Consider the following 26471-nt stretch of genomic DNA (forward strand, 5'->3'; position numbering starts at 1 on the left):
CATTACAATGATTTAAATCAAATAACCAAATCCATGTGAAATACACTACTTGTTATCTTTCCAACAGATTGATTTTCTTCCCTGGGTCCATTTTAAGCTGCACTGCAGTTGCTAAATGAAAAATAAACTGAGTTTTCAGTCTACAGGAGTGTTAAGTGTATGATTTCTATTACATCGCGGTGTGCTACATATTAAAAATGAAAACATGGAACACACTTTGAGTACAGAATTGGAATGAATTTTCTGACCTAGTCCCAGTGAATGGTCTCTAAAGTGCTGGCAAGGACTGTAATTAACATTTGAGTTACTTCACAGTGGTAGGAGACTTTACACTCTTGGGCACAAGTGGGGACAGGCTGACATTGGTGCTTTTTGAAATTATTTTGGATAAGTGGGAATGTTAATCATGTTGATGCAGCTTCTAACCCTCTTGCATGTTTGTTAGAACATAATCTAACAAAGTATTTCAAAGCATTGTTTGAGTGTTAAGTGGAACTTCAGGAGAGTGAAAACAGTTCTGGTTTCACATAAATCAGTCGTGTTTTTTTTTCTTCAGCAGCAGCTCATCTCCACAGCACGTATTTTGAGTTCTCATGAGCTCAGAAAGCATCACTGTTTGCCCAGTCCATCCAGAATCAGACTCCTGGGCCTATTGCCCTGAGTTAAATGGATCTTCTGTATTTCAATCAAATGGAACTGGTACAGAACATAACCTGCCTTTCTTTCCTCCTGCAGCATGGATTTACACCCCCGGAAAAGCATCGTGCTCAGCGGCGGCGATGATCGCCTGTGGAAGACGTGGGGCTTCCCTGATGGGAACATCCTCCTGACAGGGGATGGTCACACGGACTGGCTCTCAGGCTGCTGCTTCAGGCCCAGGTCAGTGCCTGTGAAAAACGCCAATCACTTGGTTTGCAAAATTTTAAAAGTTTAATAATAATAAAATGGTTATAAAAATAATAATACAATTAGAGTAATAAAGTTTGGAGTTAGGACGATTACAAGACAATAAAAAGCAAAGAATTGCGGACGTCTGGATGGTCTCGGACACTAAGTCAGGAAAAGCATGACTTGTGAACAAAGGAATCACCCTTAAACCAATACACTTGTTGCATATTTATACATCCTTCATGGTTATGCATGCATTCTATTCTAAACAAGAAACTCTGTTGTATGTCAACTATTTCCTTTAATCCCCTGGCATCTTCGAGTCTGAGCAAGGCCTGAAGAAATTAGCTTCTTCTGATAAGAAGCCATAAATTCCTTTTCTCTGGAAGATTTAGGTGTTCCTCAAAGTCAGTATCTCATTCCTAAAAAAAAACTTCCCCACATACATAGTCTCTGTTTTAACGTTATGTTGGAACCTAAAACTATATTTAACACACTACTTAAGAGTATTAATACAGCATAACTTTCTAACATTACACATATAATATTAATTGTAATATTTGCGAAAAGCCAATCATAAAATATGCATTTTTCACAGTGCCCATGCTCCCTGAACTGGCCCTGCTCCCTCCTGGAGCTCCCCTTCTCACTGGCCTGCTTTGCTGCCTCTCTGTTCTCAGGGAGACCCTGCACTCTCTGCTCAGTTCCCAAACATGTAGATAAAAACTTCCTCTGCCTTTCACAGTGTTGACTTAAGACTGATTGCTTTTGGTATTTTGTACATCTTAAACTCTGTCCCCATAGCAGTGCATATAACAAGGAGTAATAAGCTTTTCAACTCTTGCTGTATTCATTTTCTCCCTGCTCATGCACTATGGCAAACACAGTCCCATTATCAATAATACTGAAAAGTTGACTTCTTGTATTATGCATTATTTGTTAGATGACTAAGAATATTTGGGTTTACCTACAGGATATGAGCTTTCTTGCTCTTTCATCTTATGGATTTGAAGCTAAATTAATAAATTAAAGTGAACATGGAAAATACAAATTAAATATTTAAGTTACAAGGGTCATGGAAAATGGGTAAACATGAAGTAGATTTTTTGGTCTTTCTGTTGAAAAACAGGACATCATTACTCTCAAAACTAAATGCATTTGATAAGGCTGAGCTTCTATATGTTGAATTTACTTTGCATCAGATTTGTGAGGCAGCATTTTAAATAGAGTTCTTTACTTTTAATATAATAAAGGTCTGCCAGGCTATTCACCCTAGGCTTGGTTATAAAAGGAGCATTATTAAGCCTTCAACCTTGTATTTTCATTGTGTATATTTTATGAAGCAATAGTACCACTCTTCTTCATGAGGAGGAAATGTATCCTATTTAATTCCATGGTTCCTCCTGATTTCTGACTTTGTAATGAGCTACCAAAGGCACACATAGTCCTCTAAACACAAGAAAATCCCCTCCTACTTTTCAAAACCCCAAGAAGCAGGAGTCACGCTTTCTGGGATGAATTCAACATGCACTTACTCTTCTCTTGCATCACTTTCTCCTAAGAAAAACAGACTTTTTCTTAAGATGCTTGTGTTTTCACAGTGTTCTTTCTCATGTTTATATCCTTAGAAATAATTACATTTAAAAGAAGAAGATAATATCTAACTTAAATAATTGCACAGGAGGAGAGAAATGGAAGCTTCAGCTTCTTGTTTTAAGGTGGTAGGGAAATTTGTCTATTGCTGCATGACAGATTTTAGAGTTTGTGAGTGCTGGACATAGTTTAAACTTGCAGATAAACAGAATGCTGCCTTTTCCTCTTACCTGTTGTGAATATAAAACTTAGCACAGGTGAAGAATAAGAAAAGCATGTTATCATTTCTAAAGCTGCTGGCCATACTAATCAGATTTCGATAATGCATTGTTACCATGACACCCGCTGACTCAGAGACTCAAAGCTATTTTCTCATTAGTCTTTGACCAGAATACAGTCCTTTCAATAGGCTTTCCTATTTCTCATTCAATTATTGAAATTAAAATGAGTTGAGGTACATCATTATTCTCTTGCAGTATAAATTGACTCCTGCTGAATGCTCTGGAGTTAGTCAAAAGCAGTGCTGTTAAAATATTGTCTTCTGTTACTGCATAAAATACATAATGTGGCAGAATACATTTAATCATATTTTATTATTTTATTTTTTTTAGATAGGAAACTTTTATATATCTGTTTTTCTCAGAAGCAAAACCAATTAAGTACAAATGAAGAATTCTAACAGAATTTTTTTCTTCTTTTTCTGGAATCAAATATAGGTAACTTCTAATTTTGTTTCCAGTTTAAAGATTTGAAATTATGTTCACCCCAGACATGGAAAAGAAAAATATTTTTGTGCTACTGGGCTGTTAAGTGGAACTTCCATAGTTCTATAGTCTTTCCTGTTTGTCCTCTGTGAGATCACTTCTCTGTGTTTCTTCTCTCTCTGTAAAATCAGATTTAGAACAACCTCCAGATCTGTTTTGAGAAGTGTTCTGTGTGCAGCCACATGAGTCTGCTGTCAGATCATCTGGTGCAGCATCCTGCAATAACCCACACCCTGACACTAGGCTCTAATGATTTGAGGAGAGCTGTGATGGGCATTTAACTGATGCTTCTGTACACAAAAATGACTTAAAATCCCAGAAATCTGGGAGTTTATGTGCTCACAGAGCATTGCTTGAGCAAGGGTCTTTTTCGTGGTTGCCTCTGTGCCACCACTGTGTAAAAAGGGGTAAAGCTGCCAGTATGCAGGTGGCTGGGAAGATCTAGAGACTTGAAGCTAAAGTTCTGTTGAGTTTATATATCCTCAGTGTCTCCAAGAGCCAAGAGAGAACTGGCTTTAGGAAGTTGCAATACCAAGGTAAAGGTGTGTTTTAGGCTCTGGACCAGGTGTTAGAGAAATGGGGATTGTCCTTAGGAGCTCTACCAGGACTTATGTACCACAGTGTCCTTAAGCATCATCACAGAGCCTTAGGGGCAAAGAGTTGTTGGATAGAGGAATCTTCCCCCCCCATGCCACCACTGACAGTGGGGGGAAGATTCCCACAGTGATTTTGTGCTGAAAACCACCTCTCTTTCACTTGTATCAAAGCAGGGTGAGGTGAGACTGTGCTGAGGCTCCACAGCTGCCACTGTTTCGCTCCTGGGTCAGCACAAAGAGTCTGGGTGCCCCATGAGTTCTCCCTGCAGGGGCTCCCAGGACAGGGGATGAAGGGCAGCAGCCTAGCTTTGTGCATGTGAGAAGAGCAGAGCAGCTCTCTGCAGATCTGAGAGTAAAGCATTGCCTTAAGCTTTTAAAATAAAAGTAAAACTTCAAACAGGTCCTGTCATCTGCAGCATGCGGCAGCTGGGAGAACAGTGCTTCCTTCTTTGAAACTCATGTGACACCTGGTCAAACTTCAAAAAAAAATAGTGTTTTTACTTTGGTCTGGCTGAACACTGCAGATGAATTAGCTGTTTCAAGCTCCTGTCACCGTTGAAAAATTTAATGTTTTTCAGCTTGCCTTTTCTAGATGTGAAGGATTGAGGGAGTCAAAATGTCTCCTGTTACAGGCATACACAGAAGCTTTGTGGTAAGAATTGGGAGAGCTGTGTAGTGTACCTGTAGGTGCCAGGTGACTCAAATATTTGAAATAGCAAACAAAAATCTCCATCTTTTGCCAGTTTCCAGAATAAGTTGAGGATGTTAATGCTGTACCTCTAAGGACCATACTCTAATTACACAACGAAATTTCATGGCATGTACTAGATTTATTTATCTTTGTTACTAACCTTCCTGGGTGACTAAAGAATCAAGCTCTGCAGCATAGCAGAGGTGTGTGTTAATGTCTGATAAAATCCCAGTGAACAGTAAAATATTATATTCTTGTCCTGCATGTGGGTCGGTAAAATATGTCATGTCCTTAATGTATTCATAAATATTAATCAAGTCAACTCTTCTAAAATGTTTGTAGCCCTTTTCATGCAAACGTTGTCTGGTTCTGTGGAATACAATGAATTTCTGAATTGAAGTACAACCTGTAAGTTCTTAAAGCTATTAAAAACTTACATTGAAAGTTGTCAGGTTTTCAAGTCCTTTGTAATGTCCTGTTCCCTTAAGAAAAAAGCAGAGTTTTTGGTGTTCCCCAGTTACTGAGGAAAGAAATCAAAACTGTTATCAATTTATTATTACTATGTAAAAATTACTACAGCACTTAATTTACCTGCATGGATTTTCTGTAAGTTCTATTGCTACTGGAAAACCTGGAGGCAGTTATTGCCTCCTTGGTAATTAATAAAAAAACTAAAGAAATGATAGAATAAGCATGTTCATGCAGCAAACATGCAAATAAAGGCATGTAGTGTTTGATACCCTGAAAGGAGGGTGCCCCCAGTGAGGGGAAGCAAGAGAAAGATGAAAGAACAGCCCATGTTCCTCCAGAGCAGAGGCAGCTCTGGGTGGTGTTTCTTCAAGCTGGAGGAGCTGATGTTACTCAGATGGAAACCTGTGCATGGCTAGAGGAGAAAGACAACCCTGTAGAGAGAGAATTAGCAGAATATATGGAGGATGGATGTGAGGAATTTGAGAGAGATTGAATGAGCTGTGGAGGGAATGCAACCCCAGGTCGGCTTGAATTTACACAAGAAGCTTTTAGGGGAATTCTGTAGCACATGGGAGCAGGCACTGGGTAACTGAGCACTGTGGTGGCCTCTCAAGACTAAGTCCAAAATTTTGCTGACAATCAAGAGTGGGGGAAAAAGAACCAGGATAATGATATTTGCCCAAAGTTTTCAAGAGCAGTGTCTGATAAATACGAAATTGTGTATGTAACAGTCTTATCAGAGTGGAAGTTATTTTCTCATCATACAAAAATTCTCAGAAAAGTTTTTAATAAAATCTTCTTAAAAAGCAAATTCCTAAGCAGAATTTAAGTCAGAATAAACTTTGAAAGTGAAATTAATTCCTACTCAGGCAAGCCCCTACTTTTATTTTTTACATTATTTTAATTTCCTTTTTTATCTTATCATTTGTGAAGAAGCTATCCAGAGATGACTTTGTGTGGAAAAAGGATAGACTGAAAAGCCCAGCAGAACAAGAATGTAGGGAGGGAGGTTGTGGAGAAACCTCTGAGGAGTGATAGGAGCCATGGCCAAAGTTCAGGAGGGAGGGCAGTCCCAGTAAGGAGCGGCATCTGAGTTTGATCCAGCCAGGCTCAGATGTTCTGAGGCAGAAGGCACGGGCTGACACTGCTCCTTGCTCACTGCATCTCACAGGACTCTGTGCTTGGAGGGAAACATTGAGGAGCAAAAATCAGACTTGACAGCTTGGCAGGTCCAGGCAGCACTTCTGAATTTCTCAGTGGACATGTCTTTGTAGTTTGAGAGCCCAAAGAGCTTTGATTATCAAGGTGAATTACAAGGTGTGCTGATTTATTCATCCCCCACCTCTGCTACTCTTAGCTCCCCACAGACTGTGCTGCTGAGGAGTGTCCCAGTCCTGGGAGATGCTGATGCATCAATCCACACCAATCTTCTTGACAATCATAATATCCTCAGGTATCAGTGTGTGCTGAGAAACATCTGCAGGGTATGAAGAGAGTCACACAAAATCTGGTACTAAAGATAAATGTCTGCTTTCTTAGTTACAAATTGCAAATAATATCTTTTAAATAGCTAAGATGGTACAAGGCCCACAAAGCCTCAGCAAATGAAAAGCACTTGATGACATACCGAGAAGAGTAGGTTCTTTAGTCACAGTAGCAAGATAATTTAAAACATTCCACTAACATCAAATATATTTCTCCTTGTACTTTAATAATTCCTAATGCCATTCTTCGATTCATTTTTATTTCTATGAAAAGAAACAGGAATTATATATTATGCCATTTTGTTTAATGTACTGGCTTCCAAGATTTGATGCTGTAGTTATTTGGTGGAACTAGGGGGACATACAGAACAAACAGTCACTGCTGAAGCTATGATTCCAGGATCTACAAGATGTTGCTACAATCTAATGTTTGTTTGTTTTAGTGAAATACAGCAGCATCTGTCTGCATGGAAACTGTAATTTAACATTAAGCAGTTGGATTTGACTATGCTACTGCAGGCTCTTTCTTAGAAGAGATCTTCACATACTCTTTTGGGCTCTGCAAAAAATTTGTCCCCAGGAAGAAATGAAGAGAGGTTTGAAATCAGTGATTTAAAACTGTTGGTATTTATCACCCATCCTTCAGAGCCACTGCCCAGGTTGGGTCAGCAGTCACACTAAGGGGACACTGTACATATAAGCCAGCAGAACCAAAGCTCCTGGAGATGTTGAAACAGGAACAGGCTGGAAATTTAGCTTCATCAGGGACTGTTTCAAACACCATTATTGAATAGTTTCAGCAGTGATATGCTCAGGGACCCTCCTGTTTGTGTTGCTCCAGATTGCTTTTCCAGTGGTGTTAGGAGTTGTGTACACTTTTGTGGGATTACTGCCCAATCCCACAACATTTACACAGGCCCTGGAGCTCCCAGGTAATTTCCTGTGCAGGCACTGTATGGCTCTGCAATGCACTTCCAGCTGCTCAGGTACTTCTAGAGGGGTCAAGTACTGAGCACGAGCTGCCCAGGTGGGCAGGAGATGTGGAGCACAGCCCAGGGATATGTTCTGTCTGCCCTTTCAGCTAACTGCTGGGTTCATTATGGACAGCACAGAAATCCTGGAAGTGGTTTCATGATCAGTCAGAATTTAGATTACATTAGGATTCCATTAATTGCACCTTTTAGCTGGAGAGTGAGGAACTGAAGCAAGGCAGAACTGGCCCTGGTGGGAGAGGCTGCTCAGGAGCTGCTGTGCACACCTGGGAGCCAGGGAGGAGGAGGAGGAGGAGGAAGGGAATGTCAGCTTCACCCTCCTGCCTGGCCACTGAGGCAGCCAGAGCACCAGTCCTCCCAGGGAAGGGATTTGGAGATTACTGGTAATAAAAGGTCCATGGACAGTGAGCTGCAGAACACTTTCTCTGCTGGCTTTGGAGTTGTCAACGCTGAGTTTCACACTATACATTAAACAAGGCTGAGACTTGAAAGCACCAACTCCCCTCCAAGCATTAACATAAAAAAAGAGTTGTAAGACTCAGGTTAATCACAAAGGTCTCTGTTGGCTATCAGTGGAACAGAATTATTTTGATTTGTGCTTTGAAATTGTCTTTAAAACCTAATTCAGGTCTCACTGCAGAAACAGATGGGTTTTATTTATCCTTTTACTACTATTGAAAGAAACATGAGATAGTCTGTATGTTCTACTTAAGACTTTTGAACACTTACTTAATGAAAAGGCATAATGATTTAATTTTTTAGAGGATGATGAATTCCTACATAGTTCAAGAAAGCCTTTAGTTACCAGATTACATATTAAATTTGCCAGTGGTAAGAAACTTCTTTTGAGTGGCACGATTAATTTTCAGTCATCTAACTGGCTTTATGTAACACATCATATTTAGCAGTTGAGACATCTGTTAAAGTGTTTTATCAAACTGAGCTAATACAGGAGTCAAAAGAAAAAAAGTTGTATTCATTTATTCTGCAAGGAAAAAACTATTTCAGAAGTCTTTCATTCAGTTCCCCAGTGTACAGTATTCACTGTGTGCTTGGTGTTTTCAAGTATAGCAAAATTTTAATTTCAAAAGTAGCTTTATTTGTTTCAAAATCTTTTAGAAGCTTCATATTTTTTATACAAGAAAACAGTTTTAACATAACATCATTCTCTCTCAAGCTTACAAAGCCTACTATTTTTACCTCACAAACGTGTGGGTGGGCATTAGATTTCCTTTGGGATTCTCAATCTCATTATTTTTATCAATAAAAAGCCTCTGCTGGACAAAGGAATAAATCACATATAAATGAAATATGAGAGATTACTTGAGAAGCTCAGCTTTTGCTTAGTCTAACCCAATATTTTTGGCCAAACGTCTCAATGTCAAAGGCTTTATAAGTATTCTACAGGATCAGTCTGGCAAAGAGAAATCAATAACCAGGTAATGGATTTGATTAAAATTTTTCCCCTTCCACCCACTCCCACAAGCCAAATGTTTCTACCCATACTAATCTCTTTTGGCACGTGGAACTGATGGTTATTCTCTGTGGGCTTTTGAGATGTAAATATATACATAAAGTATGTTTTCATTTGAAAGAGCTCTGTTGACTATTAGTGAGTATCTATTTCAAGAAAATACTGAATCTCATTTGTAACTCATTTTTATTTTCTTTAGAGAAAGTTCTGCAATGCACTTTTGGAGAACATGGACTGATAACAGTTGTAACTTTGCTACAGATTTAGATCCTGATTTGTTGTTCAGTAGTTGACTTTTTTCTGCTATTCCTGCCACGCTGAGGAGAATTTCCTCACACTGGCCAGGGTTCTCAGCAGATGTTCAAACTTCTGAAGATTTTCTTTGTTGCAAATCCTCAGTTGTCTCCTTTACCCCAGTGCTTCTCATCTTCTATCTCTGTGGTGGTTGTAGTGGCAACCCACATGCCATGTGGAAGGTTTGCCTTCAGAAACATTCATAATTAGGCCATTAATGTTCTCCAAGGATGTTACCTCTGCTCTAAAGAAGTAGATTTTCCTGTCAATAAAAAGACCAAAGAATGTTCCTATTGCATGGAACCTGAAGAGTATATCATTAGATTAATTTTAGAAAGCAGAAGTGTGCAATCTATAGTGTGGTTACTGAATAGGCTTCACTTTTCATCCAGCATGACCAGGCTTGAATGAAAAACTACCTTTGGCTTGTATTTCTTATCCAAGAAGTGGAAGTACTGACCACTGCAAGGTAGTGATTCACTAATAATATCTCCATTATAATAATTCAGGGAGCAGCAGAGAAAGAAGTGCTGAGGACAGCTGGAGACAGAAGGAGGAGAAGGTTGGCAGAAACAGCAGTCCTCCCACTGAGCAATTCAGATGTGTATTTGAAATAACTACAGGGAGAAAACCCATTGTCATAAATGCTGCCCTTTGCTGAAAGCACTCTGTAGTTGCTTTCACAAGGGGCTTTACACACACTGAACTTCAACACCAGTGATTGAAATCCTGTTGATAAACTAATGCCATTTCTACTGATTAATTTGCAGCCCCTCCATCACAGAAGCAGAACATATCTTTAAAGGCTCTTTAAAAAGGACCTCAGTCTTCATACCCACAATTTGTGACCTTGGATACGTCAGAAATCCTAATGGGAATAGGTAGTTAGCTAGTCTTTGTGTAGTATTACTTAATTATCTTCATAATCTGTCATTTAAATGTTATGCTTGCCCATAAAGTAATAGTTTTCAAATGTTCTGAATGCTTAGCTTACACAGAAATGATGTTATTTTTCTTAAGTGGTGACCTTGTGTGCTACATTCTCCCATTATCTGAATTTTTGACCTGAAAAGAGACATATTTAATTTGGGAGGCTTTAAAACAATCTGATATTGGGTTGAAAAGATACTATGATTATCAATTTCACAAAGCAGGTGTCAAGATTAATCTTTTTCTTTCAGACAAAACTTCATTTAGTTATTTAAGAATCACCATTTTGATGTAATTGACTTAGAAATTACAAGGAAATTTTCTGATCAGCTGTGAGGTAATTAGATTTGGTGTTTACTTGAAAGAAAGGAAGTAATTTCTTTATGATAATCACTTTGATAGAGAAAGGGTGGAGGAACAGGCAGTTGAAATCTCTTTACAGAGTATCAATAAAATGGGATATTTCTATACCTATTAGTTCAGCTTCATTGAAGCCATGAGCGTGTTTTCGGAAAGTTCTGCAGAAATTTGCCTGCTCTACAAGGAGCTCTTGGTTTCTTTTTCTGTACATTTGTCTGATTTTCAGTTCCTACAGCTCGTGCTGCCTGTGAGTCACCAAAAGCTGTTCAGTTTTGCTGATCATTTATTTAGGCTGTGAAAAAAAACAAAAAACCTGTTGTTCACTTTGGTGGGTTCAGATTTTGAGTAGTTTAGGTTTTCTTCAGGCTTCATCAGCATTTTGTGCTGGGCAGCTGGAGTTGCAGGGGGAGCTGCCATCTCTCTGGGGCTGGGCAATCTCAGTTCACTGCTCTGATCCTGGACGTGTTGCTCTCACTGTTCAGAGTCATTGCACACGTCAAAACATCTCTCTTAATAGAATCTCTTATGTTATGTTTCTTGGAGTGCAATTATAATCTTGATGCCTTTAACATCCTCGTTTCGTTATTGCTTTCTTCTGTGCAATAAAGGCAATTGTATTTTCCCTTAGGTCTGCTGCAAGGCTTCTAGTGGAGTGGCTAAGGAGATATCTGTGTTTGTTATATTGTTAAAATCAGCCTTTCCTAAAGTGTAGCTGTTAAAATAACAAACATTAGTGTTAGAGTTGACTAGAGAATGGCAATCCAATTGTAGCAATATCTAAGATATTTGAATTGGAAATAACCCCCAAATATTTAGAGTGTTTACAAGATTTTGTCTGGAGCACAAACTCCAGGTATGAATTGCACAGTCATTTATTGTGTTTCTGTGTTTCCCCTCAAGCTGTGTGGCTGCAGTAATTTGGGGAATTCCAGATATAAAACAGTTGCAGCAGCACAGGAAGCAGGAGAAGCTACCCAGCTGGGAATGAGCATCAGGATTTGTTTGACTGCTAAGGGATGTGGATGTGGAACCAAGTTCTTATTTTGTGGTAGTTATTTCCTTTGTGTCTGAGTAGTGTATATATAAAACAAATGGGGATCACTGTGTTTGTGTCCATGGTTTAGGATTACCTGTGACAGTTGTGTTTGAAGGGTTTTCTGGTGTCCCCTCTCTTGAACAGTCAGTATTTAGGCTGCATGGCCTCATAGATGAAAGCTCAGTTTTCATGCAAAGCCTTTCAGAGAAAGGGTGGAAATTGATATTCACTGTGCTATTCTGCTTTCTCTTGTGTCAGCCCAGGATTCTGCTCATGTTCTGCATTTCCATTCTTCCTCCACTCTTGGAGTTAGATTGTTATTGATCACTGTCTCCATTAACTCACTCCCTGTCCTCAAGCTGTGTCCCTGTATTCCCAGGGCATGGCTCAGTGAGATCATCACCTGCCCCAAGTACAAACACTGGGCTCATGCACTGTCCTGTGTGTTTTCTTGGCCTTCACTGTCATGATCATTACACAGAGCTAAATATTCTTCCAGCAGCCTGGGAGTGTTCAAATCCCAGTACAGAACTTTCCACAGGCTGCAGAATCTCTGTGCACTCACTGAACTCCCTCTGCATATGAATATGCAGCTTAAAAATGATGCTTTATACAAACATGCAAATGGGATTAATGACTATGATTCATTACTGGCTATTGATTGTGATTAGACATCACTGGACCACCATTGGGGGATGATAATGGCTTTAAAATGACTGAGCCACAACTTTGCATTTCAGAGGAACCGAGACACAGGATTATCGCTGTTAATATAGGTCATAAATCTGTTCTGTACATGGAATTCATGTATCTGAACTCCTTCCAAACTACATTTTCCCTACTTCAACAGCTCTTCATTACAATTTGAGGATTTGGAGTCATTCCAATGGAGGAAAAATGACCAAACTGGATGGGATGGGTGTTGAGATGAAGTATCACACTGTAATGGCACCCTGTTTAATGTATGTCATAGATATTGATTGGTACTGTACATGATTTTCTGTGGGCTAAATACATTATTTAAAAAATTTTACAGCGTACAGAAACTTACACTAGATTGTTTGAGAGAAAGTGTTGGAATGGTACAGAATAGATCTCATTTCTGGAAAATGTGGTCGTTTTGCTATGTTTTCTCATTATATTTGATTTCAGGTAGAATAGTTATTTCTTGTTAAGTTAATGGAGGAAAATTTACTTGGCAGTAGGCTACAGGAAAGTGGCACAACTGGACCCAGGAACACTATTTGCCTTCAGCATAAGAGGGCCTCATCATTGTTGGAGATATCACTGGCCCAGCTCCCACGAGCTCCCTGCTTCCAGCTGGAGGCCAGGATTCTCCTACCCCTTGTTAAATAGGTGTCTGATTTTGCTGTGGGGTGCTAGATGTGCATTGGCAGGAAGCTTTTAGAAAAGGCATTTTTTTTAAATGCAAAATAATTGTAAAAAGGGAATTCATTGCTATCTAATTTTTGCCCAGAGCCCTGCATTGTGTAGTGCCTGCTGTCTTGCTGACACATATTTTGCTACGTCTAATCTCCAGGTATTGTAACTAGTTTATCTTTTATTTTTTTTCCTTACCTGGTGTTCTTCCTAAGCCTCCTAAAAGCCAATTTTACATATACTAAAAGCTGCCTTCTACCAGGCACCTAATTTATTTTAGATTCTCATTTAACCACCTCTAATTACATGATATTGCATGGCAGCTTAGCCATTGTTATACATCAAAGCCTGCAGTAAATGGTAAAAATTTTTTAGGGAGTACCAAGCTCAGCTACTAGATTTGAATGGGGCAGGACTGAGTGGGGTCTGTGTGGTTTGTAACCTGCATTGGAGCAATCTGCAAAATACCAAATTATTGTAACAAAAAGTTCTGCTAACAAAATTATTAAAATCATTATAATGATCCTGAATGTAGAACTAAAGGCTGTGTGTAGAGTGGGCCAGCACTTTGGAAAAGAAGGGTACTTGGGCACAGAAGATGTGCAGGTAAGAGCAATGGGAAAGGCCTCAGGTGAAACAGGATTTCTCTGTGGGTGTGTGTGGTCAGACACAGCAGCTTCTGGTGCCAGTACTCAGTTCAGAAAGGAAAGATGGTTTAAAGTATGGAGGACTTGCTAAGTTGAAACTTGTTAATAAATACCTTGGAGTTCACACATACCATACCAGGACTCTTTCTGGTAGTTAGCAGCATGTTGTATTTAGATGTTTGCAGATGTGAACCCGTCACTCTTGAAGTGGAACTAGCCTTGAGGAAGTTTTCATGGAGAAGGTGAACTTCATTCAAACAGTAGTTTGTACTTTTGTGATGCCTAGTCCTGGTGTGAGTCCATCCAGAAGCAGTTTGGTGCCAAAGAACTCACTTTCTTGTTTACCCTTGCTGTCACAGCCAGCTGCCAGCCAGGCAGCATGAGGGGAAATGCTTCTCCTGGCACAGGTCAGTGTATGAGCAGGAATAGCACCGAAAGATCTCCCAATTAGGTAATGTAGAGTGAAAAATTGCCTCAAGTTTTGCACTTGGTGTGATACACATTGACAGGATTCTGAGCATTTCCAGCCAATAGCCTTATGGCAAAGGATTTTGCAGGATGGTTGTGTTTTTCTTCCCTGACAAAAAGCCATGTGCCCGTGTGCCATCCACCATCTGGTAACTGCCATGCTTCCTGCTTTTGGAACGCTTTCCTTGGCTTGTAGAATGTCAGTTTATAATTGATTTTGTATTTTTGAAATTTAATTTTATTTTCTCCTCACCTTCGATGATTAATGAGGAAGGAAAGGTATTTTTGTATTTCTGCTGCTGAGTATTCTAGCATTCACCTTCTGTAAAAATGAAATTTCATACCTATTAATAAAGTGAGTAAAATTTGGCTTAAGATTTTTCTGAAGGATGAAATATATTACAATTACTATCTATAATGTGTCTTAGACACATAGACCACAAGGATAATTAAAGCAACACCCAAAATGAACCGTGGATCCAAAAAAACTTTGGGGTTCTTAATAAGAAGTGTCACTGTAAATAATTAATGAGTCTCAGAACTCCAGCAGCAACAAAAAAGTGAACTGTATCTGAAGTCTGTCTCAAGGTCACAAAATCTTAGAAACAAAATCTTTGCTGCTGAATGTTTTGTTCAAACACAGACTAAGAACATAAGGATGGTTCTCCATGCCAGAATTTTCTGGACCATCATCCTGTTCCCAGCAGTGAGCACCAGGGCGTGCCTCAGAATGGCTAAGAATAGGAAAGGCATTGGTGAGGTTTGGTCTCAGTACTCCCCTGGACTCTACTTCTTATTTCAAAGTTTCTTGAGCCAGATACTGTTTCCATATAATCCCTGGTGAATTCCTCTTCCAAATCTCTGTCCCATCTTCCTTTGGACCCACAGAGAGATGGATGCACATCATCCTTTATAGAGGAACTGTGCAAGCATCCTGCCTGGTGAGGCAGAAAATCACCCATTGTCTTTTCAATCGTTTTAATGGGAACTTTTAAAATTGTAAATTGACTCCAACATTTTTTAAATCATCCCAATTTTTACCCTCTCTGGTGAGAGGAAAATGTTGGGCAGTGACAAAATATGAGAATAAAGAAGAGTTGCAGTGGTTGCAGAGCTGATTGGCATTTCCATCCCTTACATTGTTTTCAGCACCAACTGGAACATGGAGTTTTTAAATACAGCTGTCGTAACCAAAGGCGGAACTCCATTAGTAGTTGTCTACTTTCCTCAGTGTAGTTGTCTGGATCCCTGGTTTTAACCTTGTTTCCAAGTAAATTAGGTTTGCAAGAATGTATTTCCCCCAACCCTCTTGCACATGTTCCTTATGCTCTCTTCCACTCTGTCTGGTAACTTTTAACTTGCAGAGTAATTCTGGCAAAAATGGGAAGACAGGACTGTAAAGGATCAATCCATTCTTGATATCTTTATTTAATCAACAGCTAAGATGAAGAAAGTAGGCAAAAGATGCTTCCATAGGAATTCAGTGTTGATTAGCTCTATTCTTCATGGCAGAACTTTTTTCCTAGGCATTTTCTTTCTTTATTTTTCCTCTTTGAGGTAGCAGAAAATGTCACCAAAATTCAAGTAAACTTTAGCAGTATTTGCTGTTCTTTCCTTTACTTTACTGTGCCTACTGTCAACCTGTGCTGATACTGCAAATAACATGGAGGCTTTTAGAATTTTGCTTTAGAATATTGCATGAACAGAGGTAAATAAGAGGCATCATTTTTCCAATTAACTGATTGGAATATTGATTTTTAATTTAATTTTGAAGTGTTTTTAACTGTCATGGTGAAAGACCCTTACCCCTGTAATGTTTTGGACAATATGTTTAAGATTTGCTGTTGTGTTGCTGATGCTTGTGATGCCTTGTGAAGGCTGACCTAGAACAGAGGCTTGACTGAGTTACAAAATAAAGTAGGGATTTACTGAGAGGCCTCAATGAATCCACCTTGACCACTACAAGAGCCCAGCCAGGGCTACACCCAAGATGAACCCAAAATGGTTACAAAAATGGATGACTGGTCACAAGGTCTCACATTTTTATAAGTTTTGCTCCATTTGCATATTGGAGTTTAATTGTCTAATGACAGTTTTAGCCCATGAAGTCCCATCCTTGTTTTTCTCTCTTCCTTCCACCATTGTGTGTGTTCTTGGGCCTGAGATTTGGATCATTTGTCCTTGGTCCCCAGATAGAGAAGGAATTGCTTTGTCTCCCTACTCTGTGCAGACAGCTGACCATCCCCTAATATGAAGCTCAGACTTACACACTAAAGCAGCACAGAATCTGAAAACTGTAAAAGCTGAAACCTGAGGCATCCCTTGCATTGTTTGAGCTCCAGTCAGATGCTGCCTCTTGCTGCAGGTTTTTTAGGACAAAAATCTTGAACCCAAGTTGTGTTTGGCTTAGTTTTGCTTTGAGACCTGTTGTTGGCCACAGGATCTTCAGAGGGAACATGAGCAGTCCCGTGGAGCAGAGCTAAGTCTGTTGTCCAGAAATCTTTGAAGCAGGAGCAATATTTGAACTTTGGCTGTTGGCGTTAGGGGTGCCACGTTTACAGGGGAGCGCTGTTGGTGCAGCTGGTGCCTTCACCTGACTGGCACTCCACAGAGGCACTCAGCCTCCTGAAATGCTGTAAAGTGACTCTGTGCCAAAGGCTCATGTTGTTGCTGAATATGAGTCTTAATTATTCATGTGTATACAACTTGGGAAGTGTTAATGGAGAGGTGTCTTTGTAGTGAGAACAGTGAAGCTGCTAGGATCAGGAATGTGTAATGGAATGAAATGTGTGTGTGTTTAGAATATATGGGGGAGGAAGGATTTAAGGCTTGAGAAGTTAATGTTCCATCCCCTTTTGTGGAAGGTGGAATTAATGTTTCCAAAGTTTTTTTCCACTCTAATTGTTACTGGAAGAGCAAGTTTACAGTATCAGTTAGGAATACCAGAAATCAGCTGAAAGGTAGAACTTTATGTGCATTTCATGTTTTTAAAAATGGTCTATCCACGGAGGCAAGATGTGGGTTATGAGTGCCATGGGCCCTCCATTGCCTAGAGTTTTGGAAAGATTCTTCTACACAAATACTTTATTCAATGCAGCCATGTTTCATCCATATAGTCCTTTGGTCTGCTAGAAAGTATAAACAGAAAACCCCCAAAATCAAGCCACACAAGACCATACAAACCCAACTGTGTGAGATCCACAGAGCACCATGCACGAAGGTGCTGCTTCTTTACAGAAACACCACATTTCTAAAAGTTGGCAAAGTTATTTGCATATATGTTAATGTGTTTGAAGAGACAGAACAAGATAGGATTTACCTTTTTCTTGTATCCTAATATCTTGCCTAGTTCTTTGATGTATTTGTTAAAAAACAAAGTGTTTGATTCTCCTGTCAGTGAGATATATGCACAGTGCACAGGACTTTTTTGAGCTTTCCCTGTTAGTGATCAGTCTGAAATTCAAATGGCGTTTATGTATTGCTGCTGAGAATTAAGGCTGAGATCCTAATGTCATATTTCCATATGATTTTAATATCAAAATCAGCATGCTTTTTTTTTTTGAAAAATCAGTCATATGATAGAGGACTGTGTGACTACCATACCTGGGTAAACTGACAGCCTAAATCGTAAAAGCAGCTGCTTTCCTGCTTCCCTGATACATTTGTTTCTTCCCCCCACATGCTCTCATCAGGAAAAATAGCACCATACAAAAAATGTTGCAGCTGTGGGTAACAAAACATTAACTCCGAATTTGGAGCTTTTCTTTTTTATCTCCCAGGACTGAAAAATGCTGCAAATCAGAGAAAGTGTGTCATTATTGATCAGCTATTAAGTAGATAGTGCTTTTTTCTAAAGCAGTATCTTGATTTAGATGTCTGACTTGGCTTGACACAGCACTTTCCTGTTCATTATGTGTGTCTGGTCTGAATCCTGGTGTGTGCTGAGGTGTTCCTGACCGGGGAGAGCAGTCCTGACAGCCATCATTCCCACCAGCAACATTTGTGCTTCCCAGAAATGCTGTTGTTAAGTTCCTACATGGATAATCACAGATCCCCATCCTTTAATGACCTGATGCTTTTTTATGAACAGGGAATATTGGGGAACTTGTCTTGCAGGGGGCTGGGGCACTGGGTCCCTCTGTTCCTGAGTATTTTTGCCCTTACTTCCACTGTCAGTCTATCCCTAAACTGCTTCCTGCTGCATTTTTGTTTCCAATCTCCACTATTTTTTCTCCTTTGATCTGTAAGGAGTGCTAAACCTCACTTGTAACTCCTTCCCCTGCTGCAGATTGCCAAATTGAATCCATTTGAACTACCTTCCTGCTCACATCTGTTTTCTAAAAGACTTTCATCACTGCCTGGATGGTGTATTTCTGAAATTCAGCCCAAGGAACCAGTTCTTTGTGTAGCATTTTGGGGATTATATATTAAAAAAATGCATAAGCCATATATCTCTTGTGATTCACAACAGTGGCAGTGCATGTTTCCCTCATGAAATCAATTGCAGATTTCATCAGTCCTACTTTATACCTGACTCTGAATTTGTTTTAAGCTCTTATTTTATAAATGTATAAGGGCTAGGATAATTTGTCATTTCTCTAATTTTATCTATCTCCAGAACTGAGATCTGGCTTATTAAAACTGAAAGTGTTTCATTAACAAAAGCACATTTATTCCTGACAGCTCAACAAAATTAGGGTCTCCTCTGAACCCCTACTCAGACTTCAAGCCTTTATGCTCTGGTATATGTGACAAAAGCTTCAGGACTATTCCTGTGCAACGTTATAAATAATGTTGAGAGATTAATGTCCCAGAACTTTGTCTTAGGCATGGGGGTGTAACTGCATTAATGAATATTATAATGATATTTTCACAAAAAATAGCAACCTAAAACTCAAGTGTTAAAAATAGTCAAAATCTTGAGTAGGTGATCTTTCATAGTGGCAAGTTCCCCCTTAAGATCTATCAGGTAAATGATGCACATATTTCAAGCTGTCATAGCAGCTACTTTTACCAAGTGATTCAGTGGACATCTATTGGAAAAGGAGGAAAGGGAGAATATAACATAAAAGGGTTGACACCACAGGTCCTAGACCTTTTTTTTTTAAATTAACTGTAGCAGTGAATTAAATATCTCTGAGTGTATTTGTACTCAGAGTTTTACAATAGTGCTTAGGATCAACCCTTGAGCTGTTTTCAGTTCCCACAATTTTATATCCAGGGATTTGGAAGAAGGATTTCTACTGCCTGAGATAGGACCTTTGCCATTATTCAAATAAAAGAGTTTATTGGATCCTAAGGGCAAGGTCATCTTATTGATGTTGCTCAGATAACGGCAGAAATTGGTCTGAAAACCTACAGCTTAACTATTTCTGACCTGTATTTTTGTGTATTATCCCCAAACGTTTTTCCTGTTTTTTTGTTTTTGTTTAGTATGAAAACAATTGAAAGATTTTTTGCTTAGAAAGTGAAAACCTCTGTTATTCCTGGGAGGGCTGTGTTAACTTTTTTCAATATTTTAAAAGATTTTGGGATGAAGGCATTCTAGATGGATTAATCAAATGTTCATATCTTGATAGGAATTATATTAAAGAGGCAAATTACAGGATCCATGGATACATTTATGGCAGTGAAGCCCTGGGAGCTGTGAGCATGGCTTTGGAAATTAAGCCTCAGAAATCAGTCGAGAATTCTCTGAAAGGCTTATTGAGTACTTGATCAAGGGAGGTTCATGAATTTCCTATACTTGGATGTTCAGCAAATTCTTCTTGAGATCAGTTCACAGAAACTATCATGGAAGCAGAACTGTCCTGAATAAAAAGGAAATTTACTTCAGGAGTTTAAAAACTGGTAGGAAAGAATAGGAATCAAATGCCACTTTCAGAATGGAGAAATTAATTTCTGAGGTCCACAGGATCAGTGCTGGGACCTAAATTATTAAGATGATCTTGGAAATTGGGGAAGGGAGTGAGGTGGATGAGTTTGCTAATTAGCCAGGACAGTGAAAAGGAGCATGTGAAGAATTGCAGGAAAAGATTCCCATCTCAACAGTTGACTAGATGGTGAAACAGCAGCTGAAAATCAGTGCAGGTGAACACAAAGGAATGCACACAGGAAAAAACTGTGCTAGGATAAGAATAGAAAATAGGTAAGAGTGTGTCTAATTATCAGTACTCAGGAAGGAGATCTCACAGCCACTGTGGTCAGTTTGCTGAAAATTTCTGTTCAGTAATGCCAAAAATGGTAACTAAATGGAAAGAGCACAGAATAAACCAGCAAACAGTGTCCTTGTGTATCTTCCTTGGGTACCTGTTCCTTCCCTTGCAGCTGACAGGGTGCTGAGAGAGATGGGAAATGTGCTCAAAGGGCTGGAATCACATCTGCACAAGGAATGAGTCGGAGTCTCCATCCTGGCAGGGGGACAGGACAGGGACTGTCCCACCACAGCTCGTGGCACACTTACACATACTGAAGCTGCACTCAATTTTGCTTTTAATCACAGTAGTAGAATTAGAAGCGTGAAACAAAATGAAGTAAGGTATTTAAAGTCCCAGAAGAGTTTTCACACAAGGCATAATTAAATTTTGGAATTCATTGACATAAGAGATTGCAGCTGCCAAAGGTTTGCATATGTTCAAAAATCAATTACTCATAGGGAAAAAAAAAATCCATGGATTCTTCTTAAGCACAAAGAAATCCTGAGCCACAGGGTAGGTCTGGGAAGGTTTAATAAGAGAATCACTCCACATACTTTTTCTAATTATTTTATTAAGAATCTTCTAGTTATATAAAATGTTACAGATGGACTCTTAGTCTGAAGCCATATGTCCATGCTTGAAGGAAATAGAACTATACAGATTTATATCTAAGATTTGAAAAAAAAAAAAGAATCTGAGATGAACTCTGTATTTTTCATTTATGTAATGTATCAGTGACCCCAAGAGATGGTGAATGTGTTGAGGTGTTTATGCAGAGTTAGAAAACACAAAATTAGGATGCTTTTTAAAAATAAATATATGTTTAAAATGGTATGAATTTGGAAAATAACAAAATATTCTTCCCTGAATCTATCTTATTGTATTTTGAAAGCTCTGGTTAATTAATCAATGAACTGCAAAATTTAGGAATTTATTTGAAAACCACATTTACTTTCCTGAGGCGGATAGCTACTTCCTATCTCCCTTTCTTTTGACAGCATATTAATATGTGGCCACTTCATCTACAACACGTCAGAAAACTGTGCACAGCAAAAATACAAACATTTCCAAAGATCATTTTTGTTCATATGTCTTTTAAGGTAAAATCAACAATTGCAACTTAACCTGTCTATCTAAACAGAGCTAAATTATTTTGCTGGAGCATTTCTCATGCCCCTCGTGGCTCAGACGTGTTTTTGTTCCCGGAGCAGTGGCACCCAGCTGGTGACATCGAGCGGTGACTGCACGGTGCGGCTCTGGGACCTGTCGAGGCGCGGCTGCATCCTGACCCTGCGGGGCCATGCCCGCGCCGTGCGCGGCTGCTCCTGGCACTCCTGCGGCGACTTCGTGGCCTCTGCCTCCGCCGATGGCACCGGCAAGATCTGGGATGTCAACAGGTATGGAGGCTCTGTGCTCACTCAATGATGCTTCATTAATAACCAGGGGGGTGCTTGAGCTCCCCATTGATTCGTGGAGTTCACTCGGAGAGCGGAGGGAATCAAAGGCAGTGCTGGAAAAATCAGCCGGAGGACTTAAATTAACATAGTGCCAAAAAGAAAGTATTTGCTTTCACTTGGCATCTGTTATTCTTTATTGCTGGGTTTTCTTAAGGTAAGAGCTTAGTGGAACTTGGATATGTAATTTGAATAAGCAACTGAATAAAACTCTTAGTAAGTTTTCTATATACTGTTTCAAGCTCATAAGTACACAACACACTCTGAGGTTAGCCAAGTGGAAATCTATTTTAGTCATTATCTATATTTCAGCAAGGTGACTCTTGATTAACAAATCAATGTATACCTTCTTTATTATCCAGACAAATGCATTTTTATGAAGGTGCTTTTAGAATATCAGTGTATTTGTGCTTACCAATTAATTATTATTTCCTTAACTCTCTCCAGTTGTCTTCAGTTTTGATTAACTTGCACCTTAAAGAAATGGGATGGATTTATCTCTTTCCAAACTATCTCTTTATAAACTAGGCTCCTGAATTACTGTACTGTACTAGGTTTGATTTTTAACAGCTGAATGCCATCAGTCCACAGAAAAGTTTCCAATCCTATAGGCCTTTTCCCTGGTTCTTTATTATCTGGTCCTAATGGATTTTTCCATTGCCTATTGGTCTTTTTCTTCCTTTGCATTAGAATGAGATAAAATACCCCTTCATGATTGTTGGCCACTGCAGGGGAAGAAGCTTCACTGAAAAAGCAAGGGAAAATTTCTTCTTCTGCTCCTTTTTCCTAAACCCCTCCCAGTCTACTGCCGTTGCAGTGAACCCATATTGGAGACTTTTCAAACTGTTGCAATTCATCCAGATTCCACTGAGAGTTAATTAAAACTCTGTCAGTATTGTATTTGCAGTCTTGCTTTCAAACCATGAATTCAGGAAGCATTAAATGATATTAAAAATATTGTTTTCAAAATTGAATAACTAACCCATTCTTTCATGAATTATTCCAAATTATTTTGGGAAAAAAAAAATCAACTAGTTAAGGTTTGGAAAAGTTCAAGCCAGCTGAGAGGTGGCTTTTATAATAGAAAGGGTCAACCAGTCCTGAGAACAGATGATGCTTCCACCATTACTCTCAGTAATATGCATTCATGGTCAGTGTTTTCCTTAGAAATGGAAGCAGCAAAAATTGAATGTATTGTCACCTCTTTTCTTAACCTGTTGTATATTTCTAATGCTTTGCTCATCCTTAATGGCATATTCATGACCTTTAAGAAATAATACTAACAATAGCTTTAATTTTATATCAGAATGGTTTTGAATTTGCATAGACAAAGAATTTGTTTAGACAGCTGAAAATGCTTTCTCTACTGAGGAAGCTTTTGTAGTCAGAGGAATCAAAGCAAACCTTCACCACCAACCCATGGTGCTTCCCACTCACAATCATCACCAACTCCCATTTCTGCCTCCAGTCTATCTGAGCTGCACTTTGCCGGTGAAAATAAGAGAGTCATATCCAAGCCATGATGTGAAAGGCTGACTATCCATGCAGAATTATTGAAACAGCAAAAATTATGCAAAGTCTCAGTGGCAGCAGGAAGTGGTATAAAAATGTGACATAGTCTGATTAAAATAAGGTATGTTCAGAGTATGAAAAAAAAAAAAAAAGCCCCTATGGGAGCCCTCACTGCTGGGTTTCTGGTGTGCTCCCAGTAAAAACCATGTGCTAGGTGCTGTTGCATTGCCTCAGTGCAAAACCAGGTGAACTCTGCTGTGGTCAATTCAGGTGAGTTTGTAGAGCTGTATGTGGTGTAGGTACTTAACATGACTGCACAGAAATGGCACACTTTTGAAGAGCTTCTCTACAAGGGGTTTGATGACAGGATGTGCCTGTTTCAAGCTTAGGCTATCCTGGCTCTGCAGAACACTCAGCTGCAGTTGGGCCTTATGCCCATGTTGGATCATTCAAGTGAAAAATCAGCCTGTGCAGGATGTATGGCAAAATTTGGAAATTAGGAAAGGCTATGGACATACTAACAAGCTGGTGGTTTTCATTGGATTGTTAAATTGTTGCTGTTAGATTTGGAGCTGCTCTACAGAAGAGGCTGCAGTGAGTTTGGGCTTGGCAGTGCTGATTGCTGAGCTACCTGGCTGCATGTGCAGCGCTAATCCCAGCTGTTCCCAGGGTGTCCTCTGGAAATGTGTCACGAGCCTGGAGCACTCTGGTGTGAGCACAGCCAGCTGGGCTGGCCACCACAGCAATGTGTGCCCTCCTTCAGCCTCCCTGACAGCCTGGGGCTGTGTGACACAGGGACATGGAGCAGGTCTTCCATGGTTTATGATGCTTGGAAAGTTACTTGTCTCCCCATCCCCAGAGAACAGGTGTGCATCCAGGTGCCATCATCAGTGTTCTCCCTGTCCATGTGATGCCTCAGGTTTCAGCTTTTATATTTTTCAGACTCTGTACAGCTTTAGTGTGCACTTCTGAGCTTCATATTAGGGGATGGTGAGCTCTCTGCACGGAGTAGGGAGACAAAACAATTCCTTCTCTAGCTGGGGACCAAGGACAAATGATCCAAATTTCAAGCCCAAGAGCACAAACAATGGTGGAAGGAAGAAAGCAAAATAAGAAGGATGCGACTAAAGCTATAATTAACTCCAATTAACTCCAATATGCAAATGGAGCAGAACTTATAAAAGTGAGAGACCCTGTGACCGGTTGTCCATTTTGTGACTATTTTGGGTTTACCTGGGGTTTAGCCCTGGCCGGGCTCTTGCACTGTCCAAGGTGGATCCATTGAGGCCTTCTAATAAATCCCCACTTTATTCTTTAACTCTGTCTGGCCTCTGTTCTAGGTCAGTCTTCACAGGGCACCACAGATCCCACAACCTCTGAGCAGGGGACAGAGCCCAAGATAACATTCTTGTGGGAGGATAATAATCAGTGATCACAGTTAAACTAGTGGTTTTATTCTTTCCACTAACAAGGAATTAAGATTTTATAAATGAGAACTGTCTTTCTTCCTGAATATTACATATTTGGATGGATGCCTGCTTTCAAATTGAATGAGCCCGAAAAGCAGCAGATTGTAGGGGAAGAAAAGCAAGAAGGATATCAGAGTTATCACTGCCACCTCTCTGAAAGATATATGTTTTAAATAAATGCTACAAAAAAAATTCATCCATTTTTGTAGTGGATGACAGTTGTCTTTTTATTTCTGAGTTTTAAAAAAGCCTCTTTTATACATTAGGAACATACTTTTCTATAAATGTTGCTTCTGGAAAACATATAGCATTCCCTGTATTTGCAAACTTGGTGTTAAGAAACTGGGGAGGCTATTTGCTATCTTTTAGCACCAAAATCCAAGGTATAATTTGCACAATCATCAAAGCCCTTATTGAAGTCCAAAGAATTCAAGATACACCATCGCTTGAATAGGAAAAGGTTGCCAGCAGTTTTCATAAATTACAATTTAATAAATTATAATTCTTTGCCAATGCCAATGATGAGAAAGTTCTGCCTAATAAATATTTGAATTTTATTTTCTTAGAACATGAAATTACTGCTGGGGTTTTTGTTTGTTTGGGGTTTTTATTATTCACAAATGGTTTTCTTCTGTGTATAATGAAAGTTTCAATCATATATCAAGCCTCAAATGACATTCCTACCAGGAGGATAATGTGAGGTAGCTTTGTAGTAAACTGTGTTCTTTCAGGCAACTTATGGGCCTTCTATTTAAAGACATAAGTTGAGTTTAAGAAATAAAACAGCAAAGAAACAAAAATCCTAGCCCCTTCCTTCTTCCCTGGAAACAGAGACACAAGCTGAGACACAGCCATGATCTGAGTTACTGAAGGACTCAAGGGAGTCTGAGTTCTGTTGTTGAAACTTCCTGATACTTTCTGCTGGGATAATTGGTTGCTTTTAAAGGAAATTAAAAAGAAAATGGTGTAACATTGGGAAGGGGAGTGCAGGGAAGAAAGGTAACTCGTGCCTGCCATGGGTAGAAAAAATTAAGCCAAAACAAAACAGCAAAACAAGGACATATCTAACCTTCAAAATTATCCCCACTTCTTAATGATTATGGAAATAGGAAGTTGGAGAAGAAAGGGACAGATTTATCATTTGTGGCCAGGATTTTATTCAGCAGCATAGCTCAGGTTGAAAATATGCAGCCAGTTATGTTCTAGCACAGCAGCCAGGTCCAGGGGTGTTTTCTCAGACTATAAATTCAGCACTGTCAAAGTCATTTTGGCAGGATTAATTTCAATTATCCGGTGGTAAATATCATCAGAGATTTACAGCCTGATCTCTGATATGCAAATCAAGCTGAGCGTCATATATCTCATACAAACACAGGTGGTTGTTTAGCTGTGCAGACATATGCTCTACACTGCATGTTAAATGCAAACATTGTTATTTATGCCTTGAGCTTGAGAAATTGTTTGCAGCAGTCAGGACAGTCAGAATTGGTTTTCTCCAGTTGATCCATTCTGCACTCATTAGACCAGTTCTCCATTTTTCTCTACTTCCTTTCAGTAGTACAAAATATGTGGAATTAGGCCAGCAATAAATGCAATTGTGCTGTCCTGCAGCAGAGACCAGAGTGAGGAAGTGTTTGTGAATTGGAGTAATTTCTGGTTGCTGTTCCATAATCCATCACCTTTTCCATTAACATGGAATTTTCGTCTACTCATAGAAATTTTTCCCATAATCAAATTTTATTTAAAAATTTTAAATCATGTGTTCACCCCA

At 39.3% G+C, this 26471-nt stretch overlaps 1 protein-coding gene across 1 annotated transcript in view; it reads left to right on the plus strand.

Moving 5' to 3' along the window:
- SPAG16 (sperm associated antigen 16) overlaps positions 1 to 26471 on the plus strand; it is a 362146-nt gene that overhangs the window by 169283 nt on the left and 166392 nt on the right. The window contains exons 12-13 of the mRNA XM_031505343.2: positions 736 to 879; positions 21477 to 21662. Of these exons, the coding sequence (XP_031361203.2) occupies positions 736 to 879; positions 21477 to 21662 (330 nt within the window). The remainder of the gene's footprint in view (positions 1 to 735; positions 880 to 21476; positions 21663 to 26471) is intronic.

The sequence above is a fragment of the Lonchura striata genome, chromosome 8 (genome assembly GCF_046129695.1).
Source record: "Lonchura striata isolate bLonStr1 chromosome 8, bLonStr1.mat, whole genome shotgun sequence".
NCBI lineage: Eukaryota > Metazoa > Chordata > Aves > Passeriformes > Estrildidae > Lonchura > Lonchura striata.